A 16,433-nucleotide genomic window follows, 5' to 3' on the forward strand; every position below is an offset into this window, starting at 1 on the left:
CACTAGATTTCTTTAACTTCTGAGAAACATGTTCATTCTTATTATCATTATTGAACAAGTCTACATATAGCCTGTATAATTTTTCTTTTAATATTGCATTAAGCATTGCTTTTCTTTTAATTTTTAATTAATTTTTTTTATTAATTTTTAATTAATTTTTATTTTATAATAATATATTATTATAATAATATTATATATATAATTATATATATTAATATATATAATATAATAATATTATTTTTTTAATTAATTTTTCTTTTAATATTGCATTAAGCATTGCTTCAGTGAATTTTCCTTTGGTAAAATAAACCAGTTGAAGAAGATCTAATTCTTCTTTGCTGAGCTGACACAGACAATAAACAGTCTGTCTCATCAGTAGATGGTCTATCAGCTTGGGAAACAGTGATTAGTGAGCAAATGGTGTGCAATTATGATATGTATGCCATGGTGGACGTTTCTGGTAGTAGAATAAGTCATAGGTGACAATATTTACCTTAGTGCTACCCACTCCTCATCTCAGTAACAGGATTACGATCTCAGAGGGTAGATGGAAACACATTTTCTTGCTATAGTTGTCCCCTGTTCTAAATTCATCCTGTCAGAACAAAACTGTGACTTCATATCCAGGAAAAGTGACAGAAGAATTGTCTCCTCCTTGTCTTCTTTTAAGCATATGTGAGTGACAGAACTATGAATTGCTACATATCTTGAAATGAAAGAGGGATGGCATGGTTTCCTCCCAGTGTGCAGTATTCTTCTTCTGACTCACAATCCCAAACCACAGATATGTAACAGTTAAAAAGCCCCACAGATAACCTCTGGTAACCACAGATAAATTGGTGGTTCTACTGTTAATAGAAAATCTAATTCTATCAAGTGAACGTGCTTGCAATTGATTCTTTGTGCTCCTGAAAATGTTTATATATTGATCCTACTACAAAGCTATGTAGGCTAAAAATGGAAGGCATATTTTAATAAGTTTTAATAAAACACAAACACACACATATATATGTATGTATTCTAATAAAAACATGGAAGATAAATTTATGAAACAGATGTCTTCACTATTAGAGCATATTCTTTGCATTTGCATTATGTGAAAGCGTCACCTGTTTATTTTTTTTGCTCAATGTGAGTAAAAAACAAAACAGGAAAGAAGGTGGCTGAGGTCAAACATGCTCTAGGCTAAATAGCTGCTATTCAGCAAGTAAGAGCATTTTCAGCATAAATTTCTTTCATTACCATACTCCTCCATATAGCAACATGTTTTAAAGTTTTTCTAATGATGTGTGGGAAGCTTTAAAAACAGCAAGAAAGCCACCAAAATCTACGATGTTGCAAAGAAGTTATAAAACCATTCAAAGGACAGTCCTGAAAAGGAGGAAAACCTTGTCACTGAACTAACTGGTCCAGAAAAGTCACATTCACCCTGCTTGGGGCACACAGGCTCTGGAGAAGGCTGCTTGTATGTCCTTGTTGCTGTAATTGGCCTTCTTCTATGTGAGGAGACACACAAGACCCATGGGGCCGTGTAATTCCCAAGCTTTTCACAGGGAATCAAGGCAAGATGATAATCTGCCTTGTGCAGTCTTTTTCCCTAGTAACTATTGACCTCAAAGCTTGACTTCAGCTCACTTTGCAAGAGGAGGCTAATTCAAAGACAAGTAACATCTTTGAAATTTGGAGAACATACAGAGCTGGACAGAGGAATGTGTTCAAACTGAAGCAAAGGCTGTGCCTTATGCTCATGCCATAGGAAATCAGAAAATCCATAGAAAATGACATTTTTGTCATTATATCCATCAGCAAAACATCAAATCAGAGCTCACAGCTAAGAAAAAGACACAGATGAGCACAAAAAGCTTCCTTAGCTCTGAAGTTCAAGGAACTGCTTGTGTACTTAGGTACCCCCGAAACCTGAATCGTTCTATGATGAGCTCTATTACCTTCTATCTAGCCATTAGGTCTGTTGCAAAAGGATCAAGGCAGAGTATTATCTCTTGTGTTAATATTTTACAAGTAATTTTCAAAAATTAGATTAGTGTTATTATAAATTACATTAATGACTCCTCTGAAGTGACCTTGTAGCACTACTTGAACAGAGGGAAAAGCCTGAAAAGCCACAAAACAGATTTCATCTTCAGCTTCAAGAGGTAAAAACATACTTCAGGAGTGTTTGTGTAAGACAAAACAATATATTTGCTTTCAAGAACTGATTAGCCCACATAGATTCTGCACTTACAAAATGTTTGATCAGTTTAGACTAGAATAATGGAGGCATAGGAAGAAATGACCAGCAGCTACCTGTCGCAGCAATTTTGAAGCATCCAATGTGCATCTTTTCCTTTAAATACTGTATCTTTTTTCAATGTTTGAAAGGAAGTAAATATTTATTTTAATAGCAACTTCAACAAGCTTCCAAAACATTTTTAAACCCTACTTTGCTTAAAGTTATCAGTTTACTGTTCTTTCATTCTCTGCAAACACATAAGACTGTAACATTAAAAAATTTTCATGACATTTATACTGCAATATATTTCCTTATGAAAAATATTACTATTATTATTAAAAATATGTATATGAAATAGCACCACAACTAAAATAAGTAAAATCTCACATCCTGTATGATAGCAGCATTTCAAATTGAAAAGCTGTATTGGATATGGCTGACTGGAGTTAATTTTCTTCATTACAGACAGTAAGGTGCTGTGTTTGGGATTTGTGCTAGAAGAAGTGTTGATAGCACTACAATGTTCTACCTATTGCTTGCACACATTAGGAGTTTTTCAAATTTGAATTTCTAAGGACATAGAAAAGTCCATACTCAAAACAGAACCAATTTGCCATAAAGTCTTCTCCTCTACTGCCCTGGAATTTTAAGACGTTGATGTAATAAATGCTAACTAAATGCTAACTGGCAACTGATCCTCTTAAAAGCTAGAAGAAAAAAAAGTAGTAACAATTAATCCAAACCTGATCACAATTAGGTGAGCTTTTTGATCAGTACACATCACTGGCTTAGTTCTGCTCCTGCTGAAGTCAAAGGTACTGTGAAAAATATCACTCTAACCAATAGTTTGCTTTACAGTTCTCATGAAGAACAGGTCCAGTTTGAAAGTTTTAGTAGATATGATTCACTGTGTATTTAGACATAAAGTTTAATTTTTACTGTTGACTACTTTTTTTAGTACTTAAAAAGCAACACAGATAAGTGGAAGTGAGGTAGATTCTATTTCTTATCATAAATCATCAACAGACTTGCTTTCTGAACTCCCCTCAGATTCCAAAAGCAGAGTCCTCTGAAAATACTGAACTTTTACAGGTGACACTGAAGACAAAATTTAACCCTCAAATCATCCATTAACACCAAGAGCAGAGAAATAAACAATGCTGCTGTAAGTGCAAAGAAAACACCAAGTATCCTTGGGTGTAGGTCGAGCAGATGTCCACAATCAATCATACACAACCTCTTTACTATTAACATGAAATCATGCTCCTGATTAGAGCTCTTGGTTACACAGGGTGACTTCCTGCCCACCCTCACACTTATTTTATTAAAGCAGTGTATATTTCTTTCCCACTCAGATAGGAATAATAAAGAAGAACAGAGAGGAACATTCGAGTTTTGGTGGCCTAGAAAACATGAGTCATGACCAACATTCCCAATGGGGAGTGGCTAGGACTTGTCTGGATTTCACACAGTTGCTACCAGGTATCTTCTTTCTCCTGCTCATACTTTCATTTGTCCCGTTTTCTCCTTACATTGTGTTTTCTAGATTGTCAGCTCCTTGGAGAAAGGCCAGTGTACTTATTAAGTGTATTGAGTACAAAGGGTGCTTCCATCTTAGTTTTGGCCTTTGAGTGCTCTGCAATACGGAATGGTAAATTCCAACTACTCTAAAAGTCTGCCTTGAAATATGGAAGGCAATACCACTCTAACAGCACTGAGTAAATCCCAGTAAATCACTAAGCAGCAATTTTGCATCCCTGCTTGTAATTTTAAGAATGAGTTTAGGAAGAAAACAGTAGAGGATGAAGGCTGAACTATGCATTTTCATGTATAAATAAAGGGAAGATACCTCATGAGAAATCTTTCACCATCGTGCAATCAAAAGCAGGGAAAGAAGCCCTAATGTTGGGAATATTTATTTGTCCTAATTGTTTTAACTATGTTGATACTGTTTTAATTACATTGCTAAAGATTTATACAGCCATGGATAGTTAAATGAAACAGAAAGGCAAATCTCTAAATTCTGTCTGGAATACTCTTTATTCTCTGCAGTCAGGAACAATTTTATGAAACAATTTTTAAAGAGGTCCATACAGAGCAGCATTTCTCAGCATAATAAAGAAGGTAGTTAATGCTGTCAGAGATTATTTCAACAGCAGTGTTATGAAAACAAATAAAACACTAATGAAAATGGGGACAGAAATTATTTTTATATAATAAAAGGTATTTTCTGTAACCATTCAAGAGCTCCACAGGATTGGCATTGGCCCTAGAAGTATTAGACTCAGGGTTCATTTCCTGAACTTACCTGGAAAAGGTAAGTAGAGAGATGGATGAAAGATCAGGTCCTAAGTAAGTCAGGGGGAAAAAACATTGTGTGATATTTTTTCATTTATATTTTACTGAAAGTACAACTAAAGTATTTGTCTGGATTTTCCAAATGCCCATTGTCATTAAATGGAACAGAAGATTTGTCTCTATTTTGGGTCTTGAGTGCAATCAGAAATACTGAAAAACTGCACTGAATAGCAGAATTGCATGACCTGCAAGAAAATTTCAGAGAAGTAGAATGAGATTTGGGGTTTGAGAGGTTTTGCCTTTTCTCTCAGCTTAAGTACAGGAAGATAAATATTTTTCCAACTTTTCTCTTTTCAAATGTTCACATATTTCATTTCACTTTTCAGAATCAGTAGGACAGTTCATACAGAAGTGATTTAAAGAAAATATCTTGGTTATAGCTATTTATTTGAAACAAGTCAACAATACTCCAAAATTAAAAGTCAAATTTTGAAATACTTCTGCTGATCTATCTGAAATAATAGTTAATGATCAAAATTGAAACTATACATTAATAGAGAATTTGGTAAGAAGCAGAACTGAGATATTAGAAAACTCAAAAGATCCCTCTTCTAAATCTGAGTGTTTAATAGGGCCTGGTCTTTCATCACTGAATAACACTTATTCAAGTATTTCTTCATTAGATTTTTATAAACCTTAAGTACTAAAACACTTTATATATATTTTCTCGAATCATTTTATGTATATCAGTGACTCCAGAAATTGAAATTTAATGAAAAAATCAAATACTAATAAATTCCAGATTAAATACAGTACATTTTGCCTCTATTATTCCTGGTGTTGTGTAGATCAGAGATTCTGAGTGACAATTACACTTGAATATGAAAATTGAATTGGCCTCAACTAAGAAGGAGTTTTGAAACTTCCCCACACATTTATAAAGCAGAAAAGCATTATTTTGTTACAAAGATGCATGTTTGGTTTTTTCATTAAGACCAGGTAGGGATACTATTTGCAGGATCAATTTCAGTACAAGACACTTCATGTAAATTAATAATTTTCTACCTTCAAATGTTCAGCCTTCTCTTTAAAGAACTCAGTTGAAATACAGAAACAGTAAAGTCTTTAGATTTAGTTTGGCATCAGTCTAAATTCCAGGGTCTTGCAAGTATAAAGGCTTTTCTTGTCTTACACAGGAGGAAAAAAATACTGGCAAGGCAAGTAAAAATCTCCATTCTGTAGTTAGATACTTAGCTTTTTCCTCTTATTAAAATGTTGGAGTTTTTATAATCTCCTGAAACATCTACAGGATTAGTGACAGATCAAATGTTCCTCCTGCCTTATGCAACAACAAGGTACTTATTTCATTAAAACAATATAAATCACAGAGAGAAGTCATAGCTACTCATTCAGCTCACTAACAGCCCAGGTCCCACTTCCCTTAGAAATTTCCTATTTTCTTGTCATTCCATTTAATGGACATATTAGCATAGCTTATTCTTCATATCTTACTTAAAAGTGAACTAAACACACAAATCACCTGCAGATGATTAATATGACAACAGTTGCTTTGAAAGCACAACAGCAACCATCAGGTTTGAGAAAAACAACACATGAAAGAATGAGAATGCTAAATAAAAATCATGTTACTTGTCTGAGTTAGATGTTAAAGACAGAATAAAAACAGAAAAGTTCACCCTTCACAATGAATTCTTTAGCACCGCTGAGTTTGTCTAAGTTACTTGCTTGAAGTCCTGAGTTTATGAAGCATACAACAATATAAACTAACAATATTTGGCACTGAATCTTTAAAATAGTAACAGATGCTGTGCTGGTTTTGGTTGGGGTAGAGATCACTTTCTTCGAACTCTGGAGCAGTGTTTTGCATTTGTGCTGAAAACAATGTTGATATAATACAGATGATTTTGATATTGCTGAGCAGCATTTACAGTGTCAAAGGTTTTCTGCTCCTCATCCCACCTGACTTGTGAGGAGGCTGGGAGTTCTCAAGAAACTGGGAGGACACACAGCTGACCCCCCAAATACCAATGGGATATCCCAAAGCATATAGTGCTATGACTAGCATATAAAGGTGGGAGAAGGAGGAGACATTTGGAGTGAGAGCATTTGTCTTCCAAAGTCACTATTAAACATGATGGGCCCCTGTTCTCTGGAGATGGCTGATCACCTGCTTATCCATGGGATGCAGTGAAGACATTTCTGATTTTGCTTCACTTCCATGCACAACTTTTGCTTTAGCTGTTAAAGTCTCCTGTCTCAGCCCAGCCCACTGTCACTACTCCATCTCTCTCCCATCCCCCTGGTGCAGGAGTGAGTGAGTATCTGCAGGGGGCTTGGTTGAGGTCAAACCAAGACAGATGCACTGCAATATTTAAGACTTTTATACACATACTGTTTATTTTTAACTTGTCAGCTATTTCATATATCTGCACTCACAGAAAGCAAAAGAAATTAACAAACTGAGCCATTCCTTAATGGCTAAAACCCAGCTAAGCTGAAGACAGGGATAATGAGGGCAGAATTTCACCAAAGTCAGCAACATTTTAATTTACAATGTGTGGTGGACAAGTTTGCAAACAAAGACTTCCTATTTTAAGTGCTACATGAAGCTAAGGTTTTAAACAAGCTCTCAAATTATTAAACTGTGCAAAGGAACAAATTTGCAAAGCCCAGTTTAGATGCTCCTTAAACAAGTTATCACAGAAAAAGGTAGAAACTATAGAAAACAGCAGAAGCCAAACTACAAGTAAGTAACTGGCAAAAATCTGTATTGCCATGCAAATGACAAAGTTTCCCACCAAGCATCTAAACCAACACTTTTGTTTTTCAGCAACAAGATAATTTCAGATTTTGGGGTTTTTTTAAAAATTGTTTAAATAACCCACTCTTTTCCCATATTTGATGTATTTGAAATAAATTCACTGATCTGTGCTGAAGTCTTTTTAAACAAACCCTTCAGGTATTTTCATGAAAGTCTTAGGTGGAATTCACATATCATGAAAGTTAAAAAAAAAAAAAAAAGGCATTATGGGACAGAAAGAAGGATCAACAAAGACATTGCATCACTGTTTCAAGAGAAATTTTGACTGCATTTAAAACATCTGCTGCATAGTGGACTGTGTGTAACTGAGATGCTGTTTTTACCTGGGCTGCTGGTATTTAAGATAATTAATCTCAGAAAAGATCGTTAATGAAGTATCAACTAACACCCCGTCTCTATTTTAGATCCCTGTTTCAGAGCAGAGGACAGAGGTCTGTGTCTTTACCAGTTGGTACCATAAGACAGCTGTTGCTAATCACAGCCTTTCATGTTCTTTTCCTGTTGTCTGCACCAGACTGTGGACACTTGAGTAGAGACAATTTCATAAGACTTATTCTGCAACTTCAAGAACTATTTAGCCACTAGAAGCTTTTGTGTTAACTTTTGCTCAAAGCTTAAAATGCTGCTGCTGACTCTACAGCTGTCATTGAAGCTTAGCCTACAGACCATAATAAATTTTTAGGCCAAAGGTTCCCTTGGAGCAATTTATATTTTTACATGAAGTTAAAGTAAGTGCAAGTGTCTTCCAAGAGCTGCCGTCATTCCTAAACAGAGAGCCTGTAAACTGTTGTTTTAAATGGTTTTAACTGGGCAGAATTTTCTTCAACAATTTTATACATTTGGATGCTTTCTGCATATTTACAGAACCCTGCTAACCTAGCACTGCGCCAAAAAAAATTATCAGCGAACAATGAATGAATGATTTAAAATAATGTTATTTCAAATAGAAATGACTCCTATGTAAAATCATATGGTAATTATCTTAACTGTTTATAAATACAAGTCTGATCAACTGCTACTATTAACATATTCTACAAAATATATAAAACTAATCCTCTTAATTATTTTCTACTTTTTACATAATTTATAAAGCAAGCTGAAGTAACTGTTGTGTGCTGAGTTGACTAATGTATACAATTATCCCGAAGAGAGAAGACACTAGGTCACAGCAATCAGCTGTTTGATACCAAGTGCAAATTCAGTCCTTGAAAGATAGTTCCTAGAGTATCAGGAAACCTGCAGTTCCAGGAATAGTTCCATACCAAGCACAGAATATTGCTAGCAAATCAACTACAGAAACCCTGCAAGAGATTATTCTGCATTACTGAGTAAATATTTCATTTCTCTCACACTGATTTCTTTTGCTTCACCACTCAAAAGCTGTAAAAAATGCCTTATATCTTTTACTATTCATTAATATGACACGTTCATCAAAGTAAATGAAGCTAATTCAATCACATTCAGGTGCTATATTGGACAGATGATAGTGTTTTGTCTTTTAAATAGTTTGTCTTTTATTCTACTACCTTCATCAAACAGTATTCTGAATAATTATCACACTGCTGTTACGAAGTTACAGCACTATTACATCCTGACTAAGAACTTCAGGTCACCTACAGCATTTACACAAAATACCACAAATCAAGGCAAAGCACCTCAGGCTATGCAGCAAGAAAGTAATTCCTTATAGCACTGTATGTGTTTCTAAGGTCTTTACCATTTGGATTATTACATTATCTCAGTTTTACATTCACAAGTCAGGAGGTGTCAGCTGGAATCACCGAATCTCCATTTTTTTACATCTTTCATTTTGTTTGATTAGCTTTTTACCCATTGAAATGTATTGCTGTGATGAAAGTATAAAGCAAAAAGCTCAAAGTGTAATCAAGGCTAATGGTGAACTGTGTACCATGTGATAATAAATCAGCAAGGAAAAAATACTCTGGAGACAGAGATGTTTATCATTTCAGTATGAATACTATTGGAATAACTGTTTATGTAAAATTAAAAACTGTACAAGAAAACCAAACACCCAAGTTCCAAAAATGTCCAATATTCTCTTATAAAAAATAAAACAAAAAACTTCCCATAAGCAGCTAAATTTTGCAAGAAATAAAATCCTTTTTCTGCATTAAAGTATGTAACAATGAGAACTAATAAGAAAGTCTTAGATGCTAAAACATTGTCAGTCACAGCCTGCAGTAATCCTGACACTCGATCTTTTAAAACTTACTACACCCGAGAAAATCCCCCAACTCTTCTATGAGGAAGCTTTTCGGAGTTACTGGAACATTTTTTTCTTGAGCAACAGCTATTTTATTTTATAAAAGGATGATATATGGAAAAAACTCAGCAGCATAAGGACAAAACCTACCTCAATGTGAAAAAAAATCTCATTCACTTTAATTGCTTTTCTGAAAGGCCCTGAGACAGGAGCTAAAACATGTAATAACTTAACAGACATATTTAAATAGGAGCTTATTTTTTTTTTACTACCACAAAGCCTACACATTATAACTCAGTAAAAATGGTTGTGTGTAACTTTTTCATCGTTATATTAATAAATATTAAACAAGTGTTAGACTAGATTTACAGTACCTTTGGATATTGTTTGACAGGGATCAGAACCCTCTCTGACAGTTTTATGTTTTTGTTACTGATAACATCAAGGTATTTCTTTTCTTCATCTTCCTTCTTGCCTTCGGAACCCTGAAATTTTTCCATTTCTGAAAAATATCACAAAACAGAACAATCAGTGACATAGCAACTGTCATCCTTAGGAAGTTTCAACTTACACATTCCTACCTAGACCAAGCACTGAACACCTGTGCTTCTGCATTCACATGACAGGGACTGCTGTCTTTAAGAGAACCTGTACTCTCAGCAGTGCTGAGAGGCAGAGGTGACAGTCCACACGTCACACTCCACAACTAATTCTTCCCCAGCTGAAAGGGAAGCCAAATGATCTCGGCAGGAGCAGGAACAGATGAGGCTTACTATTCCAGCTGTCAGTCTTTTAAAGGGAATAACATCATCACAGCTCGATGCTTTTTGTAAATGTAACCTGCCAGAACTAAGCTGGATTCTAACTGCAATAGCTCACTTTCAGTACAATACTAGAAAACTGAAGAAACTTCTTGTTGTTATTGAGTTTCCATTCAAATACTTCTGAATCAGTTAAAGTTAAGAAATAAAGTTAACCCTTGTCCAAAAAAATTCTTAATTTCTTCTATTAAGAAATGCAGTAAAAACCATATATATATATATATATATATATATATAAAATTTACTACCAAAAAAAAGAAAATAAAAAATATATTCATGTAGAATAGTTCTGCATTCTTTATTCCCTAAAGCTCTATAACCAACGGATAACAACAAGTAATTGAATTCATCATTCTGCGAAGAGCATCTTATATAGCGCCTGAGAGCTCCCTGACAGTACAGGTACTATAGAAAAAGCTGCTTTTGCAGCAGTGACATTGTTGACAGCACAGAAAATGGCAATGCTTATAATGAGCTAATTATAACTGAATTATAGCTGAAAAGGGACAGCTGTGGGTCTCAGAAACATGCTGTTTCAAGGATGGGAAAGCAAGAGTGGAAAGGAGGAACACAGCCACAGCACACTCTAACATTCATATACAAGTTTCTTTGACTTACAACAAGCATAAATAGAAAATGTGTTGAAAAGAACAGCCCATGTCATGATTTGTTAATAAATGTTTATGCTGCTTTTATGAGATCAAATAATTTATTTAAAGCCTACACCAGCAGACAGTTCTCTAATGTTACAATAATAAGATTTTTTAAAACCTCCCAGAGAACACACCTAAAAGAGCTGAGATGGGATACACATTCAATAATTTAGGATTAAAAAGTTATTCACAATCACTAAAAGCATCAGAAGAACATTTCATTATTGTAAAATACTTGAACATATGCAAAAAAATTGGTATGTTGCACTCAGTGGAAGATTAATCCGGAAAGCAGCAAGCATCAAATTAAGTAAGTAAAATACTCATTTTGGGCAGGTTTAATAGATAAAAAGTTCTTTGACAATAGATCCAATGCAATTATACAAAGGAGTGTGCTATGGGGACTACAGACAAAGAGGGGACCTTTTTGGTCTTTATATAGAGGGGAGAGACAAAGGCGCATAAAGGGAGAAAAGTGTTACAAGCACAGTAAGTACTAAATGAAATAAAGGATTTCCCAAATGTATTGTGAACAAAGCACTAAATTAGATAATTCTAAAGGCAGATGGGGAAAGTCAATCTACACATACACATATATTTCATTAGGACCATGGAAGTTTAAGTTGGAGAAGACCTTTAAGGTGATCAAGTTCACCTATTAATCAAGCTCTGCCAAGTCCACCACTAAACTACATCCCTAAGAGCCACATCTACACGTCTAAAGTGCCACATTCACACATCTATGTCTTTTAAATACTTCCAGGGACAGTCATTTCACCACCTCCCGAGGTAATCTGTTCCAATGTTTGGTAACTGTTTTTGTGAAGACATGGTTCCTGCTGTCCAACCTGAACCTCTCCTGACACAGCCTGAGGCTATGTCTTCTCATGCTGTCACTACTTGCCTGGGAGAAGAAACCAACCCCCACCTGACTATAACCTCCTTTCAGGTAGTTGAAAAGAGCACTCAAGTCCCAAGTCCCCCCCCAGCCTCCTTTTCTCTACGCTAAACAACCACAATTCCCTCAGCTGCTCCTCATCAGTCAGATCTGTGCACCAGACCCTTCCCCAGCTCTGCTGCCATTCTCTGGACTCGCTCCAGCCCCACAATGTCTTTGTGAGGGGCCCAGAAGTGGATGTGACACCCAAGGTGAGGCTTCACCAGTGCTGAGTACAGGGGAAGAGTCACGGCCCTGGTCCTGATGGACGCTCTATTGCTGATACGGGCAAGGATGCCATTGGCTTCAGAAACAACTGAACTCTTTCTCCTGGAAAGCTGAAGATACTTGAAAGTCTGTACGGTCAGCAGAGATGGGTACTAAAGGTTAGGACAAAATGCTCCGCTTCAAATCATCTACCAGGCCTTGCAACCAGTCCCAGCCTTGTGCTTTGTTTTCAACTGAAAGTACCTGAAGTTTTGGAATCGAAGTGGCATCTTTGCTGAAGCTAATGAATGACTACTTCAGCTGGGCTTATCAGACTTATGTGAACAAGAGTTTGTTTATCTACCAAAACTGAGACAAGCCGTGGCACTTAAATTGGTTTCACTCCATGATGAGGACTGAGCTCTAAACCCAGAAGAGCCAATCCCAGCTTATTATGGGAGGCACAAGAAAGAGCAGTGGGGAGTTGAGTTTCCTCCAGGGAACGAAAGGCAACGAAGAGCCCATTTCAGGGGAGGTCCCGCAGCACTTAAACACAGAGAGAGAAGCAAATGAGAAGGGATCATGATGAGGGCCAGGCTGTGAGCCCAGAACTACAGCAGAAGGCAGGAGGGACACTGGGGACATCAGGTTTCTGACAGGAAGCAGTGCCAGCTAGCCCATGACCACAGCCAGACAGCACTTGAGTATCATCTCCAAGGAGGGGGAGTCCACAAGCACCCTGACAGTGCTTGGTCACCCACACAGTAAAAAAAAAATTTCCCCAATATTCAGAGAGAAGTTCTGTGTTCTGGGCACCCCTGAAAAGAGCCTGGCTGTGCCTTCTTTGTACCTTCCCTTCAGTTATCGGTACACTTTGGAAAAGATCCCCCATGGAGTCTTCTCCAGATTGAACAGCCTGGAGGCAGCACTCCTAGCCCTGTCCTTGTAGAAGAGATGCTCTAGACCCTTCATCATCCTTGTGAACCCTTACTTGACACTCTCCAGTATGTCCATTTCTACTTATGCTGGTGAGATGCACACTGGACAGACTGTTCCAATGGAGTATCACCTCTTTTGATTTACAAAGTTGACTGAGGATTAAGAAATGCCTTGAGCTGGTTTATTTGTAAAACAGAACACAGGGCTGAGTATGATCAGTGTAACCTGTGAATTTATATAAAAAATATGGCATTACGATTTTGCTTGACAGCCGAGCAGCCGTGTAAGATGAGCTATCATGGAAGTGTTCATTCCTTAGGGCTGGAGTTTGTGTCTTCTGGGTGTGGTCCCTGGAAGCCCCACAATGTCACCAGGGAGTCATTGTGACACATGTGACAACAAGCCTTTTGGATGTTTGGGGAAGCCCCAAAAGGCCACAGTGTCTGGCCTCCTCCACTGGGGACAGACATCTGAATGTGGTGGGAGAAAGGAGCCCCATCCCATTGTGTGCTTTCTGAGGGCACAGAGAAGATTTGCTGGACAACGACACTGACAGGGCCTGGGGTGCTGGTCCCAATCTGCCATGCACTCAGGCTCTGTCTGCAGCTGCTGACAGGCCAGGAATTCCTTTCCCAGCCTCCCAGCTCCTCCCTGCACATATCAGAGAGGTTAGTTACCACCCTGCCTCAAGAGCTAGAACATGCCAAGACACCCAAGTGTCACTCATCTACCCCAGGATGGTCCCTGGCATTCGTGGCAGCCCAAGTGCTGTCCTGAGGCAGAGTACGCAGTTCTTTAATGCTCAACTTTGGTAGCTTTGCTGCTGGCTACAGACTGTGTCCTCAGCACCAGGGTACACATCAGCTTATCTCTCTGGTTTACAGGGCAAAATGGCCTCAGAGAAAGACTTGGCAGAAAGCAGCTCCTCTTCCCCTGCTGCCAGCAGCATCCAGGTGTCCCGAGCTGCACGTCCAGGTGCTTCAGAGAACCTAAGGTGCCCAATCTGCCAGGCCGGCATTAATGACCAAGCCTCCGTGAGCTGGCGTTGGCACCCTTTCTGTTTTTACTGCATGGTGGAGTGGTTCCACACAAGAGTGGAGGGTCTGATATGCCAGTCACCTTTCCCACATACATTTCACAGGGTGGAAGACAGTAACTCTGAGGTGCACTCTATCGAGAAGTCCATCAGCTCGGCCAGCCATACTCAAGCAGAGCAAGCTGGATCCCACTCTGCAGAAAGAGGTCAGCATAATTCCCCAGGACGCCAGCGCCGCAAATCTTACAGTAGAAGCTGCGATGGTAGCCGTGGTGGCAGCGATGGTGGCAACCATGGGGACAGCCGTGGGGGAAGCCATGAGGGCAGCCGTGGCAGGGCCCAAGTGAAGAGCCGAAGCAGGTATCCAAGGAGGCATAACGATGGCCATGCCAGGGTCCAGGAGGCCCAAAGCTACAATCACTCAAGCAGCAGGAGACGGTGGCAGAGCAGGGCTCGGAGCACTGCTCGTGACAAGGGCCGAAGGACCAAACGGCAAGCCCGTGCCCTCTCAGGGAGGCGTAAGCGCCGTCAGCAGGAATACCAGGTTTCTTTCATAGAACCGAGGCCAGTAAGGAGCCGATCCCGGCAGAGGTCGCGCAGATGTTCCAGCCAAACACTGAGGGAGTATCTAAGGGAGATGGAACGCGATGAGGGACGAGCTCTAAGGCATGACTGCTACATCCGTGCATCTTCAGGGAGGAGCAGGCGCCAACAGCGGGGACGCCGGCTTTCTTACAGAGGACGGCAGGTGACAAGGAGCCAAACCCCAGGGAGGCGCTGCAGCACACTGCCTCTGAAGGACAATCCAAGGAGGATGGAATGCTATGAGACACAGAATGAACAGGGCATCCATGCCTCCCCAAGGAGGAGTGAACGCCTTCAGCAAGGACACCAAGTTTCTTTAATCGAACCACAGGTGACAAGGAGCCAATCCCGGGGGAGGTCCCGCAGCACACAGCACCAAACACTGCAGGAGAATCTAAGGAGGATGGAACATGACATCCTAACCTCCATGGGGTTGAGTGAGCGCCATCAGCAGAGACGACAGACTGGTTTCACTGAATCACAGGTGGCAAAGAAGTGATCCCCATGGAGGTCCCGCAGCCATGCTGGGCACGAGCCCGGTAGCACACACTACCAACAAGGGAAGTACTGTATGCCCTGTTACCAGTGTCAGGAATTATACTACTTTAGACAAAAACAGCCCCTACTAACAATTGTAAAAATAAAGTCAAATCAAATACTCAAGCCTGGGGCTAAGGATCTATTCTCCATCAGAAAATGCATCTGCAAATCTAACTACACCCTTGCAAGGCCTTTTCAGGTTAGGAGGATAACAGGCATGAAACTTCAGTGCTGCTTTTGTCATTCTGTTCTATGTACCCACTTGTATATAAAATGAGGTACCGAACATTTTGTATGGGGGTGCCTTTCTACCTATATTGGGCTTTCACAGTATGATCAGCTTTTTTTCTCCTTTTTTCTCTGGTACAAAAGACACCAACAACTTATTAGGAAATCTCTTGTCCTTCCACACCTGTTTTTTTACACTTTATCCCAAGCATCCCCCAGAGTAACTTTTCCTGATACCATTCTTCTCACAATGAAGCAGTGAACAGTGAAGTCAATTTACAATTACTCTATCTCAAAGGCACTGCCTGTAATGCCAATCCAAAACTAATGCCTGGTAGAAAGCCTCTGAAAAGCTTTTCCTTCTCCTTCTTTAAAGATTTTAAAAATAAATCCCAAAGCCTTCATGGAGAAATTTGCCCCTGTGCTATGCTCTGTACAAAGCCTCAGATTTAATGCCCAGAATGGCACTACAGGATACAGGCTTTTCAGACCATGGCCAAGGACTACCAAAGTAATCAAAAAACAGTGTTGTGTCAAGAACTGTTACTTTCAAGAAGACTGGAGCAAAAAGAGGAGTCTTCTCAAAAGACAGAGGCAATACATTAATTACTGGAGCAAGACAAACTGTATTCAATTTTTGTACTGAACTACAGTTGACTGCTACTGTGTACACTCCTCATGTCACTCCATGACTAGTACCACCACAGAAAAGAAGCATTAAGACAGTCTCATGGAATCCAGGCCAGGATCAAGCTGCCAACTTGCTGGCTCACAGCACTGACACACAGCTAGTTGCTTCAGCTGTAAATTTTGACTTGCCAACTGCAAAAACTATGGTCACCTGCAACACACGCTACAAAAACAGAACTAATGCCTTTAGTGAGATGTTGCAC

At 38.9% G+C, this 16,433-nt stretch overlaps 1 protein-coding gene across 1 annotated transcript in view; it reads right to left on the minus strand.

Annotated features, from left to right (window-relative positions):
- Positions 1-16,433, minus strand: part of KHDRBS2 (KH RNA binding domain containing, signal transduction associated 2) — a 311,090-nt gene that overhangs the window by 243,273 nt on the left and 51,384 nt on the right. The window contains exon 2 of the mRNA XM_041477469.1: positions 9,969-10,096. Within this exon, the coding sequence (XP_041333403.1) occupies positions 9,969-10,096 (128 nt within the window). The remainder of the gene's footprint in view (positions 1-9,968; positions 10,097-16,433) is intronic.

The sequence above is a fragment of the Pyrgilauda ruficollis genome, unplaced genomic scaffold (genome assembly GCF_017590135.1).
Source record: "Pyrgilauda ruficollis isolate IOZ18807 unplaced genomic scaffold, ASM1759013v1 scaffold40, whole genome shotgun sequence".
Taxonomy (NCBI): Eukaryota; Metazoa; Chordata; class Aves; order Passeriformes; family Passeridae; genus Pyrgilauda; species Pyrgilauda ruficollis.